Source organism: Triticum urartu, chromosome 4A (genome assembly GCF_056163025.1).
Source record: "Triticum urartu cultivar PI428250 chromosome 4A, HENAU_Tu73, whole genome shotgun sequence".
Taxonomy (NCBI): domain Eukaryota; kingdom Viridiplantae; phylum Streptophyta; class Magnoliopsida; order Poales; family Poaceae; genus Triticum; species Triticum urartu.
The window spans coordinates 308,638,807-308,661,787 of NC_141876.1; the positions used below are offsets into that span (position 1 = coordinate 308,638,807).

Here is a 22,981-nt window from a genome sequence, read left to right on the forward strand (position 1 = left end):
ATGCCTACTTGATATCTGTTTTCAGCATGCTCCAGTTTTCACTAAGTCTGTGATCTGATTATGTTTTTGCCATGTTCACATGCTTGCAAATGTATTTTATGTTCCCTTATGGCTCAAGGTCACTAAGGGACTTTTGTTAAGCTCTTTGAGTAGCTCCATGCCATGCTTTACTTTGCCATGTTCAGGTCCTGTAGCATATAGTTTTCATGCTCCGAAGAGTGCTACCTGATCTGAAATTCCATACAAGTGTTAATTTCACTAAGTCTGAAATCTGTTTGTCAAATGCATTTTTCCATGCTTATTTGAACCTGTTAATGGATGATATGGCCATAGCTCAGTGCCAGACTTTTGTTAAGCTTCATGAATGGATCCCTGCCATGTATCTTGATGCCATATTTAGGTGCTGTAGCATGTTCATCTTGTTGCTTTTAGATGGCTACTTGCTGTAAATCGCAGAACGTGGTCATATTTGAATTGCTTGCCATTTCCAAACCGTAACTCTGATTCCGGCGTTCTTTATATCGTTTTCAAGCGATTTCATCTCATCTTTCCAGTGGCACACTTGGATTTCCAAGTTGACTCCAGGTTCATGCATTCCTTGTCACATCTTGCATATGCATCCCGCATCGCATCCCGCATAGCATACCATCCTTGCATCATATTGTTTGAGCTTTACGCGTGGTTGATTGTGTTCCGTTTGCTTGTTTGTATTGTTTGGGTAGAGCCGGGAGACGAGTTCACTAACGAGGAGCCCGTTGAGTTTGCTTTTGAGGATCCAGTCAACTCTGACAACTTTGTAGGGAAGATGATCATACCCTCGAAATCACTACTATCTTTGCTTTGCTAGATGCTCGCTCTTTTGCTATGCCTATGCTACGATGCCTACCACTTGCTTATCATGCCTCCCAAATTGCCATGTTAAACCTCTAACCCACCATGTCCTAGCAAACCGTTGTTTGGCTATGTTACCGCTTTGCTCAGCCCCTCTTATAGCGTTGCTAGTTGCAGGTGGAGATTGGAGACCGTTCCTTGTTGGAACATTATTTACTTGTTGGGATATCATTATATTGCCTTGTTATCTTAATGCATCTATATACTTGGTAAAGGGTGGAAGGCTCGGCCTCTCGCCTAGTGTTTTGTTCCACTCTTGCCGCCCTAGTTTCCATCATATCGGTGTTATGTTCCCGGATTTTGCGTTCCTTACGCGGTTGGGTTATAATGGGAACCCCTTGATAGTTCGCCTTGATTAAAGCTTTTCCAGCAATGCCCAACCTTGGTTTTACCATTTTTCACCTAGCCTTTTTTCCCTTGGGTTTCCGGAGCCCGAGGGTCATCTTATTTTAAACCCCCCCGGGCCAGTGCTCCTCTGAGTGTTGGTCCAAATAGAGCCACTTGCAGCGCCACCTCGGGGCAACTCGAGGGTTGGTTTTAGTTGTACGTAGTGTTCATCTGAGTGTGCCCTGAGAACGAGATATGTGCAGCTCCTATCGGGATTTGTCGGCACATTCGGGCGGTGTTGCTGGATTTGTTTTAACCTGTCGAAGTGTCTTGAAGAACCGAGATACCGAGTCTGATCAGAACGTCTCGGGAGGAGGTCTATTCCTTCGTTGACCGTGAGAGCTTGTCATGGGCTAAGTTGGGACTCCCCTGCAGGGATTTGAACTTTCGAAAGCCGTGCCCGCGGTTATGGGCAGATGGGAATTTGTTAATGTCCGGTTGTAGATAACTTGAACCTTAACTTAAATAAAATGAATCAACAGTGTGAGTTACCGTGATGGTCTCTTCTCGGCGGAGTCCAGGAAGTGAACACGGTGTTGGAGTAATGCTTGCCGCAGGATGCCCTCTAGTTACTCGTTCGCGCTTTTCCTCCTCTTCTCGCTCTCTTTTGCGAACAGGATAGCCACCATATATGCTAGTCGCTTGCTGCAGCTCCACATATTTTTCCTTGCCTTACCTATAAGCTTAATTAGTCTTGATCGTGAGGGTGTGAGATTGCTGGGTCCCTGTGGCTCACAGATTACTTCCAAACCAGATGCAAGGCCTGATGTTTCCGCTCCAGGTGACGCGCTTGAGCTTAAGTGGGAGTTCGACGAGGACTCTCAACGATACTACGTATCTTTCCCTGATGATCAGTAGTGGTGCCCAGTTGGGGGTGATCGGGACCGTGTCGCATGTTGGGTTATCTTTTATTTTGGCGCCGTAGTCGGGCCATGAGTGTTTGGATGTTGTAATGCTATTTATGTACTTGATTGACGTGGCGAGTGTAAGCCAACTATGTACCTCCCCTTCATTATTTATATTACATGGGATGTTGTGATGATTGCCTAACTTGCGACATTGCTTTCAATGCGGTTATGTCTCTAAGTCGTGCCTCGACACGTGGGAGCTATAGCCGCATCGAGGGCGTTACAAGTTGGTATCAGAGCCTTCCCCGACCTTAGGAGCCCCATTGCTTGATCGTTTTAGCAGATGAGTTGTGTCTAGAAAAATGTTTTGAGTCATTTAGGAATTATATATCGGAGAGTTTAGGAATTCTTTTTACTTCCCAGTCTCCTCATCGCTCTGGTAAGGCATCCTGATGTAGAGTTTTGACTCTTCTCTTCTCAAATTTCTCTAAAAAAAATTTAGGATCACGCGGGTATCTTGGAATCGTTTTGATGGGTTTATGACGAGAACATTGTCTTGGTGCCTCCTGTCAGGGGTTTTGTGGAAGTGTCCAGGGGAGTTGAGCTCTGAGGTGTTGTCGTCATAATTTTATTGTTGCAGTTCTGGAATACCTGAGTTTAGTACGTCGACATCGAAAATCTCTTTTATGCAATTCATTGGTGAGATAACCTCGACGCCACCCAGTACTGGGGCGGGAGTTTGGGAGTATCGTCATAACTTGTATAACGGATGCTTTTCGAAGGTTGAGGTAGATGGTTTCCGAAGTTTTTCTCGGTTATGTGTTGAAGGATGGATACAGCTGGATGTAGGATTTTCTAGATTTGGGTGAGATATTATGCTTCCCCTGTATCCCCAACACCTGATTGCATAACCGGAAAGGTTCGGGAGTTTCATAGGTGGGAATTCTTGTAGCTCTAGTTCTTCTTCCACGGATATTTGGTTTGAGATTGGGATTTCTTACCGAGTATTCATTCTTGATCCGTACCTTATTGATTTATTTCTCTACCTAAATTCTAAGTGGCTTCTCAATTTATGGATATGTGACCATTTCAAGAGGAATGCATTCGTTCATTTTGTTCGGATATGAAGACTTTATGTTGCAATTTTCATTCCGTTGGATTCAGCTTCATTTTATCTGTCAATGTGCTAACGGTGGTCAACCTCTTCAAGATGGCTCCCGCTAAGAGCACCAATCAGAATCAGAATCAGGATCTGCCACCACCTCCACCTCCTCCGGAGGCATGGCAAGCTGTGATGGCCGCAACCAATGCAAACACACAGTTGATCATGCAAATTCTTCAAGAGCGCAATCAAGCGAACCAAGGAAACCAAGGCAACAATCAGAATCACTTTGCTACACTCAACCAATTCCTTGCTAACGGGCCAAAGACTTTTAGCAATTGTGTTGAGGCTACGGATGCTGACGATTGGCTTGTGGATCTGTGCAAGCATTTCGAGTGCAGTAACGTCAGGCCTGAGGACTTCATCAAGTTTGCTTCCTTCCAACTCAAATATCAAGCTGCAGAATGGTTTCAGCAGTACAAGGACTCCAGAGGTGGACGTGTGATCACTTGGGATAAATTCCGTCAAGACTTCAAAGCTCATCATATTCCTCAGAGCGTGGTTGAAAGCAAGCGTGAGGAATTCCGCAACCTGAAGCAAGGCTCTTTGTCTGTCTAGACTACAACAAGTTGTTTCAGAAGCTCGCCCGCTTTGCCAAGCAGGACGTCCCTGATGAGAAGAGCATGATATACCAGTTCAGGGGTGGTCTCAGAGAAGAAATTCAGCTAGCTCTTGTTCTCTTTGAGCCCTTGAGGTACGATGAGTTCTACAACATGGCACTAAAGTAAGAGGCCGCTCAACTGAGGTGTGATGCTTCCAAGAAGCGAGTCAGAGATGCTACTCCTTCCTCTACTCAAGTGGCCAAGCAGCAGAAGTATTGGCTTCCTCCTCCTCCATTTCAAAGAGCAAAGGTGGCAGTGGATCTTCCCACCCACCCAACCCTGGCTTTCAGAACAAGACTTCGTCTCAAGCTCCAAGATCAAGTGCTCCGTATCACCGTCCTCTTTCAGAGGTCACGTGCAACAAGTGCCAATAGAAGGGTCACTATGCAAACAAGTGTTTCAACCAGAGGCGTCTTCCTCCTCCTCCTCCTGTGAGATCGGCAAGTACAGCTGTGGTCAAGCATAACCCCAAGCACGCCAAGGTCAATTTGCTGAATGCAACTCAGGCAGAGGACTCGCCAGATGTGATTATGGGTAACCTTCCTTTTAACGATGTTCCTGCAAAAGTTCTTTTTGACACTGGTGCATCGCTTTCTTTTATTTCAACACCATTTGTTGCCAAGCATGATTTTGTGACCGAAAGGATTCCTGTTCCGTTGAAGATTGTGTCTCCGGGCAAGCAAATGACTTCTAACAATTGCGTCCCGGATGTCTCTATCACGTTGGGCGATTACAAGTTTCTCTCTTCTCCGGTGGTTCTTGGTAACTCGGATATTGATCTTATTCTCGGAATGGATTGGCTTTCTAAGCACAAGGCGCATCTTGATTGTGCAGCCAGGAAGATTCAATTGACTCATTCGTCTGAGGATGTAATTGTCTTTGCCGCTCGTGATGATACCATCCGTCTGTTTTCTCTCAATGAGAAGGGTGAACTGGATGCTATCTCGCAAATTCCAGTCGTTTGCGAATATCAAGACGTCTTTCCAGAAGAGCTTCCAGGAATGCCTTCGCACCGGCCAGTTGAATTCGTCATCGATGAGCCTGGCACGGAACCAGTGTGCAAGCATCCTTACAAGCTTGGACCTGAAGAGTTGAAGGAGCTGAAGAAGCAACTCGATACTCAAGAGAGAATGGGTCTCATCCGGCCTAGTTCTTCTCCGTGGGGTTGTGGTGTTCTTTTTGTGAAGAAGGATGGAACGGACTGACTTTGTGTTGATTACCGTCCATTGAACAAGAAGACCATCAAGAACAAGTACCCACTTCCCAACATCAATGAGCTGTTCGAACAACTCAAAGGTGTCCAAGTATTCTCCAAGCTTGATCTCCGTATGGGTTATCATCAGATTCGAATCTGTGAGCAAGATATTCCCAAGACGGATTTCAGGACAAGCTATGGTTCATATGAATATTGTAACGCCCTCGATGCGGCTATAGCTCCCACGTGTCGAGGCACGACTTAGAGGCATAACTGCATTGAAGGTAATGTCGCAAGTCAGGCAATCATTACAACATCCCATGTATAATAGAATAAAAGGGGGAGAACATAGTTGGCTTACACTCTCCACGTCACATCAGAGTACATAAATAACATCCATCAAACAAACACTCATGGCCCGACTACGGCGCCAAAATAGAAGAAAACCCAACATGCGACAAGGCCCTGAATCGAACCCCAACTAGGCACCACTACTGATCATCAGGAAAAGACACGTAGTAACGCTGAGAGTCCTCGTCGAACTCCCACTTGAGCTCGTACTCATCACCTGGAGCGGAATCACCTAGAACTGCATCTGAAGTTATAGTATCTGTGAGCCACGGGGACTCAGCAATCTCGCACCCTCGCGATCAAGACTATTTAAGCTTATAGGAATGGATAAGGCAAATATATGTGGAGCTGCGGCAAGCGACTAGCATGTATGGTGGCTAACTTATCCGCAAAAGAGAGCGAGAAGAGGGGGCAAAGCACGAGCGAGAATCTAGAGGAACAACCTGCACAAGCATAACTCCAACACCGTGTCCACTTTCCGGACTCCGCCGAGAAGAGGCCATCACGGTAACACACTCAGTTGATTCATTTTAATAAATTAAGGTTCAAGTTATCTACAACCGGACATTAACAAATTCCCATCTTCCCATAACCGCGGGCACGGCTTTCGAAAGTTCAATCCCTGCAGGGGAGTCCCAACTTAGCCCATGATAAGCTCTCATGGTCAACGAAGGAATAGACCTCCACCCGAGACACACCAATCAGACTCGGTAACCCGGTACAACAAGACAATTCGACAGGTTAAAACAAGACCAGCAACACCGCCTGAATGTGCCGACAAATCCCGATAGGAGCTGCACATATCTCTTTCTCAGGGCACACTCAGATGAGCCAGACGTCGGGTAAGCCAGCCCAGAGTTGCCCCTGGTAGCCTCGGACATCGCTCAGTGGGACCAACACTCAGAGGAGCACTGGCCCGGGGGGGTTAAAATAAGATGACCCTTGAGTCTGCAGAACCCAAGGGAAAGTAAAAGGCTAGGTGGCAAATGCTAAGACCAATGTTGGGCATTGCTGGAAAAGCTTTAATCAAGGCGAACTATCAAGGGGTTCCCATTATAACCCAACCGCGTAAGGAACGCAAAATTCGGGAATATAACACCGATATGACGGAAACTAGGGCGGCAAGAGTGGAACAAAACACTAGGCGAGAGGCCGAGCCTTGCACCCTTTACCAAGTATATAGATGCATTAAGATAACATGGCAATATAATGATATCCCAACAATTAAATAAAAGATGTTCCAACAAGGAACGGCCTCCAAACTTCACCTGCAACTAGCAACGCTATAAGAGGGGCTGAGCAAAGCGGTAACATAGCCAATCAACGGTTTGCTAGGACATGGTGGGTTAGAGGTTGACATGGCAATTGGGAGGCTGACAAGCAAGTGGTAGGCATCGTAGCATTGGCATAGCAAGAGTGAGCAAACTAGCATAGCAAAGATAGTAGTGATTTCGAGGGTATGATCATCTTGCCTGCACAGTTGTCAGAGTTGACTGGATCCTCACAAGCAAACTCAACGGGCTCCTCGGTAGCGAACTCGTCTCCCGGCTCTACCCAAACAAGACAAACAAGCAACAAGGATACAATCAACCACGTGCAAGACCAAGCAATATGATGAAATGATGATATGCTATGCGGGATGCGATGCGGGATGCAAAATGCAAGATATGACAGGAAATGCATGGACCTGGCCTCAACTTGGAATTTCAAGGGTGCCACTGGATAGATGGGATGAAATTTCTTGAAAACGATATAAAGATCATTGGAATCGGAGTTACGGTTTCGAAATGGCAAGCGTTTCAAAATTGACACTGGTCTGCGATTTACAACAAGTAGGCATCTAAACGCAATGCAACGAACATGCTACAGCCACCAAACATGACAACAAAATACATGGTAGGGATTCACACAAGATGCTTAACAAAAGACTAGCACTGAGCCACGGCCAATTCATCCATTATGAGGTTCAAACAAGCATGGAAAAAACGAATAAGCAAAACAGATTTCAGACTTAGTGAAATTAACACTAGTCTGAAATTTCAGACCACGATGCTCTCTTCGGAGCAGCAAAACAATATGATACATGACCGTATTATGACAAGTAAGAACATGGAATGGAGCTACTCAACAAGCTTATCAAAAGACCCAAAGTGACTTGGGGCCAAAAGGGTTCACAAAATATACTAACGGGCACACGAACATAGCTAAAACACAATCAGTTTTCAGACTTAGTGAAAACTGAGACATGCTGAAATATAACTCATGAAGGCATGTAAACGAGCTCGATGCACTCACCATGGTGCAAGTCATGGCAAGGAAAGCATACATCCATAAAGAAGGCATAAAATTCTAGCTAAACATGGCAAGAACAATGGCATAGCATGCACGGATCAACTACAATAACATCGGCAAAATCGCAAACGAGTTGACGATCTGCCCAGATTCACCATGAAGCAAAAGTAGAGCTCGATTGACTCAAGCTAGAGTGCTCCATAATTGCAAACAAAGTGATGGATGGATAGAGCATAACATGAATAACAAAACTCCTTTACTGATCATCCTCAAAATAGGCACGGATCACTAGGAAACCAGCTGAACATATGGCATCATGAACTAAATAATCCCAGACTTAGTGAAAACAACTAAGTCCCTGAAAACAGATTTCCCGGGTGCCTCACTTTGCAAGCTTGCACAAGTCACCACACACATCCTAAAAATGCATGGGTTGCACCTCTGGAAAGAAGACAAAATGCTTAACAAAACATATGAAGGACTCACAGACATATCATGCACACAATAATCATGGAAAAAATGACAAAAGTCTAAGATGAACTAGCAGATCTGACAATTAACTCACGAAGCCTCCTAACAGCATTTTGGGCATCAAGATGAACTCAAATGAAAATGATGCAATGGAATGAAATGATGTACTCGTCGAGACGAACATTTTAATATACTATATATCCAAAACGGAGCTACGGATGCAAAGTTACGGGCGGTTAAAGTAGGCATAAAAAATTAGGGTTCGGGGGAGAGAAGTCAACCGGATCTAGATCTGGAATCACTGTTCACGGGCACTGTTCACCGACGCGAAACCGAGGACGCCAGCGAGCTCGACGTCGCCGGAGATGGAGAAGAGGCCGGGGTGGACCGGCCGGCGTGGAGGCGGCGGGGCGTGGCCGGCTCGGGCGGCGGCCGGCCGGGCGGCGGGCGGCGGCGAGCGCCGGGGAGGCGGCGAGGCGTCGGGCGGAGGAGGCGGCGAGCTCCGGCGCCGGCGTCGATGGCGCGGTGGTGGCGTGATCTCCCGGAGCCGTGGAAGACGGGCGGCGCGGCGGCGGCTGGGACTGGCCCGGAGAGGCGCGGGAGCAGGCCCGCCTCGGGCCGGTGCGGGCCGGCGGGAGCGGCTGGCGGGGAAGTGGGCACGGGCGGCGGCCACTAGGCGGAGGCCACGTGGCGGCGGACGGGGAGGCCGGACATGTCCGTCGGTGCAAAATTTGTCCGGCGGGCGCGGTGCGAGTGGATCTAGGGTTTCGGGGAGAGGGAGAGATCCGAAAACGGAGGGGTGTATATATAGGCATAAGTGGAGCTAGGAGAGTCCAAATGAGGTGCGGTTTTCGGCCACGCGATCATGATCGAACGCTCTAGGACATGGAGCAGAGTTCGGTGGGTTTTGGGCCAAATTGAAGGGGTGTTGGGCTGCAACACACACGAGGCCTTTTCGGTCCCTCGGTTAACCGTTGGAGTATCAAACGAAGTCCAAATGATACGAAACTTGACAGGCGGTCTACCGGTAGTAAACCAAGGCCGCTTGGCAAGAGTCGGTCCAATCCAGAATTGTTTAATCCCCACACATGAAAGAAAGGTAGAATTGACCACCGGAGGAGAACGAAGCGCCTGAATGCAAAACGGACAACGGGGAAAATGCTCGAATGCATGAGATGAACACGTATGCAAATGCAATGCACATGATGACATGATATGAGATGCATGAAAACGAAAACAACACACGGAGACAAAGACCCGAACCCGAGAAATAAATATAACTTAACGCCAGAAACGGCAAGAGTTGGAGTACAAATAGGGAAAGTTACATCCGGGGTGTTACAAATACACTGTCATGTCTTTTGGCCTCGTCAACGCTCCTCCGACATTTTCTCGCATGACGAACTTCATCTTCAATTCCTACACCAATGACTTCGTTTTGGTCTATCTCGACGACATCCTGGTTTTCTTGAAGAACAAGGAAGATCATGCCAAGCACTTGCATTTGGTACTCGATAAGCTCAGAGAACACAAGTTCTACGCCAAGTTCTCCAAGTGCGAATTTTGGCTCGATGAGGTTCTTTATCTTGGTCATATCATCTCTGCCAAGGGCATTGCGGTGAATCCTGAGAAGGTGTCTGCAATTGTGAATTGGGAACCTCCTCAGAACGTGAAGCAACTCCGTAGCTTCCTCGGTCTCGCAAGCTACTGTCGAAGATTCGTTGAAAACTTTTCTAAGATCATGAAGCCTCTCTCAAATCTTCTCCAGAAGCACGTCAAGTACATTTGGTCTCCGAAGTGTGACATTGCTTTCAACACTTTGAAAGAGAAATTGATAACTGCTCCAGTTCTGACTCCGCCTGATGAATCCAAACCGCACGAGGTCTTTTGTGATGCCTCTCTCCAAGGTCTTGGCGCAGTGTTGATGCAAGAGAAGAAAGTTGTGGCTTATACCTCTCGCCAGTTGAAGCCCAATGAGAAGAACTACCCCACTCATGATCTCGAGCTGGCGGCAGTTGTGCATGCTCTTTTGACTTGGAGACATCTCTTATTGGGAAGAAAAGTGGACATTTTCACTGATCACAAGAGTCTCAAGTACATCTTCACTCAGCCTAATCTCAACCTCAGGCAAACTCGATGGGTCGAAATGATTCAAGAGTATAATCCGAATATCGAGTATACTCCAGGCAAGGCCAATGTGATTGCTGACGCATTGAGCAGGAAGGCTTATTGCAACAGTCTGATTCTCAAGTCTTATGAACCCGAGCTTTGTCAAGCTTTCCGCAAACTTAATCTGCAAGTTGTTCCTCAAGATTTCCTCGCCAACCTTCAAGTCTCTCTTACCTTGGAAGACCAGATTCGCCAAGCTCAGCTTCTTGATGCTATGGTGAAAAAGGTGAAGATTGGGATTGCCAAGAGTCAACCCAAGTACAAGTGCTACCGCCTTGATGACAAGGATACTCTCTTCTTCGAGGATCGTATTATTGTACCCAAAGGTGAACTTCGTAAAGTGATCATGAACGAGGCTCACAATTCTCTCCTCTCCATCCACCCTGGGAGCACGAAGATGTATCAGGACCTCAAGCAGGCTTATTGGTGGACTCGAATGAAGCGCGAGATTGCTCAATTCGTGAATGAATGTGATGTTTGCAGAAGAGTGAAGGCAGAACACCAAAGACCAGCTGGTCTCCTCCAACCTCTTGCCATTCCAGAATGGAAGTTTGACCACATTGAAATGGACTTCGTGACTCGGTTTCCAAAGTCCAAGCGTGGCAATGATGCTATATTCGTTGTCATCGACGAACTCACTAAATTGGCTCACTTTCTGCCTATCAAAGAGTCAATCACTGCAGCTCAATTGGCGGAACTCTATACCTCTCGAATTGTCTCTCTGCACGGTATCCCACAAGTGATCTCTTCAGACCGTGGCAGCATCTTTACCTCCAAGTTTTGGGATTCTTTTCAGAAGGCCATGGACACCAACATCCGCTTCAGCACAGCTTTCCATCCTCAAACTAGCGGTCAAGTCGAGCGTGTCAATCAGATTCTTGAAGATATGCTCAGGGCTTGAGTGATCTCTTTCGGCATGAAGTGGAAGGATTGTCTTCCATATGCTGAATTCTCCTACAACAACAGTTTTCAAGCAAGTTCGGGCAAGGCCCCATTTGAAATTCTATATGGCAGGAAGTGCCGTACCCCTCTCAACTGGTCTGAAACCGGCGAACGTCAGCTTTTGGGTAATGACTTAATCATAGAGGCAGAGTAAATGTGCAAAGTCATTCGAGATAACCTCAAAGCAGCCCAATCCCACTAGAAGAGCTACTATGATAGTAAGCACCGTGATTTGGTTTTCGAGATCGGAGATCATGTTTACCTCCGCGTCTCTCCAATGAAAGGTACTCGTCGTTTCGGTATCAAAGGGAAGCTTGCCCCCAGATACATGGGACCTTTCAAGATTGTCAGCAAGAGAGGCGATCTCGCCTACCAACTCGAGCTTCCTTCAAACTTTGCAAATGTTCATGACGTGTTCCATGTCTCTCAGCTTCGAAAGTGCTTCAAGACTCCTGACCGCACCGTCAACTTTGAGGACATTGAGCTCCAAGAAGATCTCTCTTACCGTGAGCACCCAGTTGCTATTCTTGAAGAGACTGAACGCAAGACTCGCAACAAGTCCGGCGACGCCCCCTGCTTCTCCGGCGAGCTTCGGCGACGAACCTTGATCCACGTGCAAACCGGATCCAGATCTGGAATCGGTTGACTTTTACCCCCGAAACCCTAGTTTATTTGCTCCTGTTCATCGTGCTATAACTCCTCATCCATAACTACGTTTTGGGCATATAGCATATCAAAATGTTCATCTCAGAGAGTACATCATTTCATCTCATTGCATCATTTTCATTTGAGTTCATCTTGATGCCCGAAATGCTGTTGGAAGGGTGCTACTTGAGATAATTGTCAGATCTACTGCTCCATTTAGACATTTGTCATTTTTGCCATGATTATTGTGTGCATGATATGCCTTTGAGCTCTACATATGTTTTGTTAAGGATTTTGTCATCTTTCCAGAGGTGCAACCCATGTATTTTTGTGATGTGTGTGGTGACTAGCACAAGCTTGCAAAGTGAGGCATTTGTTAATGCTGATTTCAGGGAATTAGCATTTCCACTAAGTCCTTGAGCTGTTTATCTCATATGGCCATATGTTCATGTTGTTTCCTAGTGATCCGTGCCTCTTTTGAAGATGATCAGTAAGGATGTTTTGTTAATATTGTAGTGCTTTATCCATCCATGTCTTTGTTTGCAATTATGGAGCCCCCTAGCTTGAGTCAATCGAGCTCTACTTTTCTCATTTCGTGAATCTGGGCAGATTGTCTACTTGTTAGCGATTTTGTCAAGGATGTTGTAGTTGATCTGTGCATGCTATGCTATTATTCTTGCCATGTCTAGCTTGCATTTTGTGTATTCTTAATGGGTGTGTGCTTAGATTGTCATGACATGCTATGTAGTGAGTGCATCGAGCTCGTAAACATGCCTACTTGATATCTGTTTTCAGCATGCTCCAGTTTTCACTAAGTCTGTGATCTGATTATGTTTTTGCCATGTTCACATGCTTGCAAATGTATTTTATGTTCCCTTATGGCTCAAGGTCACTAAGGGACTTTTGTTAAGCTCTTTGAGTAGCTCCATGCCATGCTTTACTTTGCCATGTTCAGGTCCTGTAGCATATAGTTTTCATGCTCCGAAGAGTGCTATCTGATCTGAAATTCCAGACAAGTGTTAATTTCACTAAGTCTGAAATCTGTTTGTCAAATGCATTTTTTCCATACTTGTTTGAACCTGTTAATGGATGATTTGGCCGTAGCTCAGTGCCAGACTTTTGTTAAGCTTCATGAATGGATCCCTGCCATGTATCTTGATGCCATATTTGGGTGCTGTAGCATGTTCATCTTGTTGCTTTTAGATGGCTACTTGCTGTGAATCGCAGAACGTGGTCATATTTGAATTGCTTGCCATTTCCAAATCGTAACTCCGTTTCCGGCGTTCTTTATATCGTTTCAAGCGATTTCATCTCATATTTCCAGTGGCACACTTGGATTTCCATGTTGAGGCCAGGTTCATGCATTCCTTGTCACATCTTGCATATGCATCCCGCATCGCATCCCGCATAGCATACCATCCTTGCATCATATTGTTTGAGCTTTACGCGTGGTTGATTGTGTTCCGTTTGCTTGTTTGTCTTGTTTGGGTAGAGCCGGGAGACGAGTTCGCTAACGAGGAGCCCGTTGAGTTTGCTTTCGAGGATCCAGTCAACTCTGACAACTTTGCAGGCAAGATGATCATACCCTCGAAATCACTACTATCTTTGCTTTGCTAGATGCTCGCTCTTTTGCTATGCCTATGCTACGATGCCTACCACTTGCTTATCATGCCTCCCAAATTGCCATGTCAAACCTCTAACCCACCATGTCCTAGCAAACCGTTGTTTGGCTATGTTACCGCTTTGCTCAGCCCCTCTTATAGCGTTGCTAGTTGCAGGTGAAGATTGGAGACCGTTCCTTGTTGGAACATTATTTACTTGTTGGGATATCATTATATTGCCTTGTTATCTTAATGCATCTATATACTTGGTAAAGGGTGGAAGGCTCGGCCTCTCGCCTAGTGTTTTGTTCCACTCTTGCCGCCCTAGTTTCCGTCATATCAGTGTTATGTTCTCGGATTTTGCGTTCCTTACGCGGTTGGGTTATAATGGGAACCCCTTGATAGTTCGCCTTGATTAAAGCTTTTCCAGCAATGCCCAACCTTGGTTTTACTATTTTCCACCTAGCCTTTTTTCCCTTGGGTTTCCGGAGCCCGAGGGTCATCTTATTTTAAAGCCCTCCGGGCCAGTGCTCCTCTGAGTGTTGGTCCAAATAGAGCCACTTGCAGCGCCACCTCGGGGCAACTCTAGGGTTGGTTTTAGTTGTACGTAGTGTTCATCTGAGTGTGCCCTGAGAACGAGATATGTGCAGCTCCTATCGGGATTTGTTGGCACATTCGGGCGGTGTTGCTGGATTTGTTTTAACCTGTCGAAGTGTCTTGAAGAACCGAGATACCGAGTCTGATCGGAACATCTCGGGAGGAGGTCTATTCCTTCGTTGACCGTGAGAGCTTGTCATGGGCTAAGTTGGGACTCCCCTGCAGGGATTTGAACTTTCGAAAGCCGTGCCCGCGGTTATGGGCAGATGGGAATTTGTTAATGTCCGGTTGTAGATAACTTGAACCTTAGCTTAAATAAAATGAATCAACAGTGTGAGTTACCGTGATGGTCTCTTCTCGGCGGAGTCTAGGAAGTGAACACGGTGTTGGAGTAATGCTTGCCGCGGGATGTCCTCTAGTTACTCGTTCGCGCTTTTCCTCCTCTTCTCGCTCTCTTTTGCGAACAGGATAGCCACCATATATGCTAGTCGCTTGCTGCAGCTCCACATATTTTTCCTTGCCTTACCTATAAGCTTAAATAGTCTTGATCGTGAGGGTGTGAGATTGCTGGGTCCCTGTGGCTCACAGATTACTTCCAAACCAGATGCAAGGCCTGATGTTTCCGCTCCAGGTGACGCGCTTGAGCTTAAGTGGGAGTTCGACGAGGACTCTCAACGATACTACGTGTCTTTCCCTGATGATCAGTAGTGGTGCCCAGTTGGGGGTGATCGGGACCGTGTCGCATGTTGGGTTATCTTTTATTTTGGCGCCGTAGTCGGGCCATGAGTGTTTGAATGTTGTAATGCTATTTATGTACTTGATTGACGTGGCGAGTGTAAGCCAACTATGTACCTCCCCTTTATTATTTATATTACATGGGATGTTGTGATGATTGCCTAACTTGCAACATTGCTTTCAATGCGGTTATGTCTCTAAGTCATGCCTCGACACGTGGGAGCTATAGCCGCATCGAGGGCGTTACAGCAAGGGCCTGCGCCATTGTCGCCTCGTAGCGGGCCTCCTCTTCCGCCTCCGCCGCCTCCGCTCTGCACCGTTCGTCCTCTTCGCTCTCACGGTAGACGGCTGCAAGAGCCGCCTGGTAGGCGTCCTCCGCCGCCTGGTCCTCCTCGCGGACAACCAGCGGCGTTGGCCTCCGGTCGACCTCGCGCACGCCCCGGCGCCTCGCCTCCTCGTGCTCGAAGGCGAACCACTTCGCCCAATTGGACGAGTCGGTTGCGTAGGCGTTGTCGCGACGCTGCTCCGCCGTCAGCAGCGCCCGCCGGCGCCGCACCTCCTCCGCGTGAACACGAACCGACCACGACGCCGCCGGCACTGGAATCCTATCTGGATCCAGATGCCAGTCGTGTGGCAGCGTCACGTCAGGATACGGCAGCGGCTGGCGGTTCTGCCAGATGCTCTTAGTTCCCTTTTTTACTTCCAAAAATTTTCAAACGAGTCTAGCCTAGCATCCCACTGTTCCATCGTAGGGGAGAATCCAGCTCGGCTATAACCGCCCAGTCATCCGAATTGACATGTCGGGCTGCTATCAAAAGAAAAAAAAACAAGGGATGGCTGACCGCTAGAGTGCATGCTTGTCTAAGCAGTAGGTGCAAAGTAAAAAAGGTTTCTTACTTTTTATTACTTAGTGGGATCTTATGTGAGCGATGCATGTACTCCATTTCACAAAAATGTTGTTCGGAAAAGAGATATAGGAGGGGCCACATAGGGCTTTACATAAATAATCTGAGGCTCGTGGCAAAAAATTACTGCATGTTAGGGAGTCGTGGCCCTTGCTGCTCGCTGCTTGCATTGTCTCATCGAATTGATTTGTACATAGGAACTCTGATTCAGTCTAGCAGCACTGCATATGGTATGTCCATTCAACCAAAATCATTGTTTAAGGCAGAAACGCCATAGCTCTTGGTGTTTCATAGCGTGTCATAAACGCCAAAGCCCCTGGCGTTTCTACAAACGTAATCTGGCTCGGCATTTCCAACATGCCATGTCAGCGAGCAGCAACGCTGGCTAGCTCGGCGTTTCTAAGTTGGACAGAAACATCACGGACTGTAGCGTTGCTAAAAAGATCAGATCATGAAATACTTTCATGTCAAGTTTAATTTATAACAAAGATTGTTGATAAGGTCAGTGATTTTGGCCCGCTGCTGAAGATACTCACGCCCTCCCAGGCAGACCGCTCCGCGCGGGCGCTACCCTTTGACCGCTACGTGGCTCTCCGGTGACTCGCCCGCCCCGCCCCGGGTACCTCCTCAAATCCCCATCGGCCCATCCCCACCCCCCTCCACCCCGCACCTCCTCACAAACGCGTATTGCCTCCTACGCCCCCGGATCCACTGCTCCACCCCCCAACTCCGTTGCCACACGCCCTTGCACAAGCGAGCGAGCAACCATGTCGCCGGCGGAGCAGACGCGAGACGAGAGCGTCTACATGGCCAAGCTTGCGGAGCAGGCCGAGCGCTACGAGGAGATGGTGGAGTTCATGGAGCGCGTCGCGAAGGCCACCGGCGGGGCAGGGCCCGGGGAGGAGCTATCCGTCGAGGAGCGCAACCTGCTCTCTGTGGCTTACAAGAATGTCATCGGGGCCCGGCGCGCGTCCTGGAGGATCATCTCCTCCATCGAGCAGAAGGAGGAAGGTCGGGGCAACGACGCGCACGCCGCTACCATCCGCTCCTACCGCAGCAAGATCGAGGCCGAGCTCGCAAAGATCTGCGACGGCATCCTCGCCCTGCTTGATTCCCACCTCGTGCCATCCGCCGGAGCTGCCGAGTCCAAAGTCTTCTATCTCAAGATGAAGGGCGACTACCACAGGTAGTTCTCGCCTCCTTATTTGCGACACAGATATTTCAACAGTTTTGCTAAAGCACATCTAGATATGCCATAAGTATTGCACATCTAAGTCATATGTCATTGATCTTACATTGAGATTCGTGTGAATATTTTCTTTTTCTTTTTATGCTTGATTCACTCACTTAGATGTGCCGGCGCCCTTCTTTTGATGGAAGGAAGAATGGAGTAACGGGATGTGATATGATATAGTTCTTTGATTTATTTTCTGCAGTAGTTTAGAAATTTATGAGGGTTTGGTGCTGTGTAGGCCAGGATTTGAGTTGTGGCCTTTCTGTATGATTTATGTATATATAGGTTTACTAAATCTCTTGTATGAGATGATGCGGATGCGAGTTTAATTTCTGGTTGTCTGTTGGTAAGTTAACTTGTGGTATTTGTATATGGATATCATAGTTTATTTTCTCAATGGTGATGGAAAGTAAAAAAAAATGATTGTGATATTTGTTAGTGCTAGCGGAGGTAGTCGTTAGCTTATAATTTTCAAGGTGGTCATTCTATTGGTTTCAGTTTAATATGTGATTTGTATATGATCACACAATGCGGTGACTGGGAGACATGAGCTTCTGCCCAGCGATCGACATCTGATTTCTCCTTTGTGATATTTATGCAGGTACCTTGCAGAGTTTAAGTCTGGTGGGGAGAGGAAGGAAGCCGCTGAGAGCACCATGAACGCGTACAAAGCTGCTCAGGTTACTGATAAGGCAATTTTTATGTGTACATATAGATATGACCAGTAGATCCTTCAGGCTGAGTTTTGCGAATTGCTTGCAGGATATCGCCCTAGTAGATATGGCTCCAACACACCCCATCAGGCTTGGGCTTGCACTCAACTTTTCTGTGTTCTACTATGAGATCTTGAACTCCCCTGACCGTGCCTGCAACCTTGCAAAACAAGTTTGCTGCTTCTCCTTTCTTCTCCATTTGTTTCAGTTATCATGATTGTCAACCCAGTGTTTGATTCCAGTCGGTGTCAGTTGTCGTGATTATATCCATGGCCAACTGGGGCAGTGTACTACCTCTTCTCTGATTTACTAGAGGCAGATTGCGAGCTAACATGTTTGTTGATAGGTTCTGCGGCAACCCCCTTAGAAAATGAAGCTGCAGGAAATCAATCAACTTCTAGCATCTATGCTTGTGTGGGGAAAGTTGATAAAGCTTTCGTAAAACTCCCACAATTTTTTCCAATTTGTCATCACCATGGAAGTTACTATGCTAGGATTTTGTTCATTTTTTATTCTAACTTCTGAACTGCTCAATCTTAAGGTACATGATATAAGGAATACATACTAGCATGCTATTATGGAATTATGTTTTGTGATGACCACTAAACTGCACTACCTGCATCCCCTGGCATATCTTGCAAGCACTCTTTAACATTGTCAATATAGTATTTGTGAGGAGTTGTTTGTCTGCTGGCAACATTTCTGTTCGTGCTTGTGCTGCATGCATATATGTACTTCAAGTTATTAGTATTAGAAGTATGTCATCTTTAGGAAGTAGTGTTGAAGAACTTTCTTATAATCTCTGGTATTCTATATAGTCGATTATTTGATCATTTTAAAAAAATCTGTGCTGTCTACTTTGCATTAAATATGTGATATGCACTTGTTGTTCCTTTGGTCCCTCATAGTCTGCTGAATTATATCTTGATGTTTTAGGTAAAGTGATTTATCCCTATATCTACCATGATATTGAGTGAACTGTGAAACTTTTAGTGGTTTCTCAGTGTGCATGTAGACTAAGATTCGCATGGCCTGTCAGAAACATAGATTTAAAATACATAAATTATACTTGTCCATGTAATTAGTCTCTCATGCTCTGCTGCATTATATTTTGATGTTGTAGGTAAAGTGATTTATCCTAATGTCTACCATGATAGTGTGAACCGCGAAACTTGTAGTGGTTTCTCAATAAGAATGTAGACTAAGAATCACATGGCCTGTCAGAAATATATAGACTTAAAATGCGATAATTATACTTGTCCATGTAATTTAATACTGTTTCAGTTCTGCTTTTGATATGCCTGTGATATGAATTTGCTCAAACGAACTTTCCTGTATATTACAGGCCTTTGACGAGGCTATATCAGAGCTGGACAGTTTAGGCGAGGAATCCTACAAGGACAGCACTTTAATCATGCAGCTCCTGCGTGACAATTTGACTCTATGGACATCCGACACCAATGTGAGTTTCCTTGGATCTGTTTTAACAGCTTTCCTTTTTGTCTTCATATTTCTCATGCCAACCGGTGTTTTTTATCCAACTTTGCAGGAGGATGACGTTGATGAGATTAAGGAAGCCCCAGCTCCAAAAGAATCTGGAGACGGACAGTGAGGTGAATGAAAATAACAGTCTGTGCATTGTTGGGGGCAATGGAAGTCGGTCTTGGTTCTAGTGCTCATACTGTTGTCATCACTACCTCTGTTTAATTATGCACTTGAGAAGTTTCTGGGCTATGTTTTTCTGGTGCTCATAAATGCTGGCTGGATTCGTGTTTTCTTGTTCAAATCTGGCCACAAGCAAAAGACCTGCTCTTTTTCACCATTAGAATGTTTGCTATATCTACCATGTTTGGTGAGACTTGATGCGACTAGACTAATTTGCTGAAATTGCGGTATCCTGTTCATGTTTGGCTGAACTACATTCTGACAAGATGGTTTGCACAAAGATGTTCATTTGCACGTGCTAGCTGTGGCATGGCCTCAATCGATTGAGAAGAATGTCAAGGTTCACCTGATTGATGCTTTTCTTGGCCCAGTTTTCGTTGCAACTAGAAGCAAAGGTGCGCTTTGCTGCGCTGTTCCTATCATTCTTGGCATTGCCATGGTGATTGATATGGCAAATAATCCGATGCGCTGCAAGAATTTCTATCTAGTCACCTTCCTGAAGAATGTAACGTGAGCTAAATGAGGAATGTTATACAAAGTTAATCTGTAATAAGAGGACACATTCTAAATAAAAGGAACCATTAGCTCACTACCATATTGTCAGTGTTTTCCTTGCAAGCTGTATTATAATAGCACCTTGAGCAACTGGAAGCAATTCTTTTTGGGATGCAACAAATTTGGCTTGCTCTTGGTTATTCCTTTTCTTGTTGGAACTGAATTTGTACAATCTTGCGACATTCCTGGATCTCAAATGGATGCAACTTATTCGTATCCATTTTTTTTTCAATCAGTTTTGGGTCTTTATTTTTTGATTGCTACATTAAATCTCTAGGAAAACTATAGAAAGTAAGATAACATGTATCTCAATTCCTATAGGAAAATAGATGTCATTTTATTCATAGGATAGGAATACCATGGAATAGGAAAACTATAAAAAGTGAGATAGACATTTATCTCAATTCGTATAGGAAAATAGATGTCATTTGATTCATAGGCTAGGAACTTTACCTTTCCATTGGGCCTACGCTGATTTTAAGGGCATGTTTGGTTGCCTACATCGTTTTTTGTCACTTTGCATACTTGTCTTAGTTGAGTCGGGTTGAGCAAATGCAACCTAAAAAACCATCATCTACACATCGTTTGGTTGCTTGCATTTGGTTATGGGCTTGTTTAGGCAGAAATGCAAGTCAGGTTGTTTGGTTAGATGCAATGCATGTTGTCTGGTAGAATATCTTGACTCTGAATAGTTACATGCAAGTCTATATAACATAGAAAAGCAGGTTGTCCATGACGGATACGTGTGGGGTGAACCAAATTCTCATTGAATTTGATTTTTCCATTCGAAGGGGATCATACAAGGTTGGCAGTACCCCTGAGAATACTCCGCCAGTATGAAAAGTTCTTAATGTTAGTTGAGTCCCTGGCTCCCCAATTGATTGACCTGCAATAATACCTACGGCTTCTCCCAATTCGACCAGATCACTATGAGTAGGACTCCGGCCATAGCATAATTGACAGATCCAAGAAGTGCTTCCGCAAGTAAAGGGGGTTCTAATATATATTGGTTGTGCTTGAAAGGCAGTTATGAATCGATTGACTAATCCAATTCTAGTATCTTAATTGAGATGGTGAGGTTACGAGCACACTGACAAGGATGACGTAAATAGCATAACATGATGACACCAATTGTAACAACCAATCTTAAACAAGCAACATGACATAAATAAACAATCTTAAACAAATCGCTCGTCGCTAAACAGAAGCAAATCCAGGCAAGAGAGAACTTTCTAGGCATTCATTGCAAAGGCATCATCGTGCTTCTTGCACTCCGTCACCACCATAATGTTGTCATCGTTGAAGACGATCACCTTCAGGGTGCCGTGAGTCAACAATTTAAACGTGACTAGGTAGTCGGTCCTGATTCGGTGAACAAAGGCGAAGGGGGCCTAACTCTGATCAAGGGTGACGCTGGCCCGGACCGTCACCCTCTAGGTGTGCAGCCGGTGTTGGTCTTGAGCTTCTGTGAATTCGAGAGAGTTTGATTTTGCTTCCTCTAGAGTCGTCCCAAGTCAGTCATGCACGTGCGAAGTATTTATGGCTTGGTAGATTTGCAACCTTCATTCCACATGTATTCCCTAGCACATAAAGCCACTGGTTGATTTGTTCAAGGAAAAAAGTTCTTAAGTGCTAATCCTTAAGGACCCAAAGGTACATGCCCGAACTTCGATATCCTCGATGATGATTCCCCACCTGAACTTGGTGGTGTTTTATTATAAGACTACTATGTGGTCATGCTTGTCTGGGACAGCGTGTTCACATATGTGTAGCAGAACCCGCTCATGTTTTGGAGCTTACTACCATAGTCCATTTCCCGAGAATCTCGCAACATCATCTCGTCGATTTGTGTTGCAACCTTTCCTTTTCAGACATGCTGTCTGAAATATCCGGTTACCAACCAGATCTGAATCTCACACATATATGATGGTTGGAATTCTCCCAAGATCTATGGTGTAGGTTCCGACAAGGTTGATGTCGGCAGACACATCTAGACGGAAGATCTATTATTGTAGTATCTTGAGTCGGCAATTTGGCCATTTTTCTATGAAGGGTTGGTATGACGTACTCTACAAGTTGTTCCTTATTGGTTCTTTGCGCTCCTGAAGTCCGACCTTCACCTGATGGCAATGTTCATGTTATTAAGCATGACCGTGGTAATTAGAACATCAAGGAGAACATTAGAAGTAGAGTGCTAAATGTCCCTTGGTCGATCATCCAGGTTTTGTTCCTTGGCATATCTAAGGTGAAATCTGAGAAGGTGTTGTCTTCCTTTGCATCTGCATCCTCCACCCTTATTCATCATGGTAGTACGAGGTGTCACCAAGATCTTGGCACATATGTTGGCAAACCCTGATGGTGGAAATGCTCAAGTTCTTGAGAGCATGCGCAGACACTAGGTTTAACGTCGACATTAATTGGAATGTGCTCTCAGTTCCTTCGATTATGCTATAACCATTCAAATAGTGGAATCACTCTCTACATTCCCAGCATTTGTATTTTGTTCCCATCTTGCACCTGCCATTGTGCCATTTTACCATGGTCTGCTCTTCTCAGTAATTGATGTTCAAGATCATCTTCAAAAGTGGGCTTGCCATGGGTCCCATCCATTTCCGTTGTTAAGCAAAAGAAAAGAAATCATCCATTGTGTTGTCTTCAACAAGATAGCCCACATCATCCATTCAAGTCGGAGTATGCCATTCTTCCCAACTCCTTCAAACGATCGATTGTGATTTTCCTCAGGATGGTATAGAGAGTTTCAATGATCTATGTATCAAAAGTAATTCTTTTTGCAACTCAAGGGAATATTCCTATGAGCTACCTTCCCTAAGGTGCCCTGTTATGGAATCATGGCAGTTAACTCCTCGCTACGTTGAGACCGTGCACCATCTTGCCCAAGCGTGGAGTTGTTGCCTATCAAATTGAACCTTCGTCATCTTCTTCCTTTCCTCGTTCTTGATGTGTGTTTTGTGTCTCAGCTCAGGAGATGTTCTTACGTCTCATTCCATGAGTTGATCATGA

The 22,981-nt window shown here is 45.6% G+C and overlaps 1 protein-coding gene across 1 annotated transcript; it reads left to right on the forward strand.

Moving 5' to 3' along the window:
* The first annotated feature begins 16,433 nt into the window (after positions 1-16,433).
* On the forward strand, positions 16,434-19,644 carry LOC125551407 (14-3-3-like protein GF14-D). Its single transcript, XM_048714634.2, has 5 exons — positions 16,434-16,979; positions 17,629-17,707; positions 17,790-17,912; positions 19,086-19,202; positions 19,290-19,644. The coding sequence occupies exons 1-5, from the start codon at positions 16,561-16,563 to the stop codon at positions 19,350-19,352; spliced, it is 801 nt and encodes a 266-aa protein (XP_048570591.2). The 5' UTR covers positions 16,434-16,560; the 3' UTR covers positions 19,353-19,644.
* Positions 19,645-22,981: the final 3,337 nt, after the last annotated feature.

Bases quoted from the DNA above. Each gene is read 5' to 3' on its own strand.
- LOC125551407 (XM_048714634.2), top strand. From the start codon at position 16,561: ATGTCGCCGGCGGAGCAGACGCGAGACGAGAGCGTCTACATGGCCAAG. The intron at 17,913-19,085 runs GTTTGCTGCTTC...TGTATATTACAG, and splicing joins CCTGCAACCTTGCAAAACAA to GCCTTTGACGAGGCTATATC. The intron at 19,203-19,289 runs GTGAGTTTCCTT...CCAACTTTGCAG, and splicing joins TATGGACATCCGACACCAAT to GAGGATGACGTTGATGAGAT.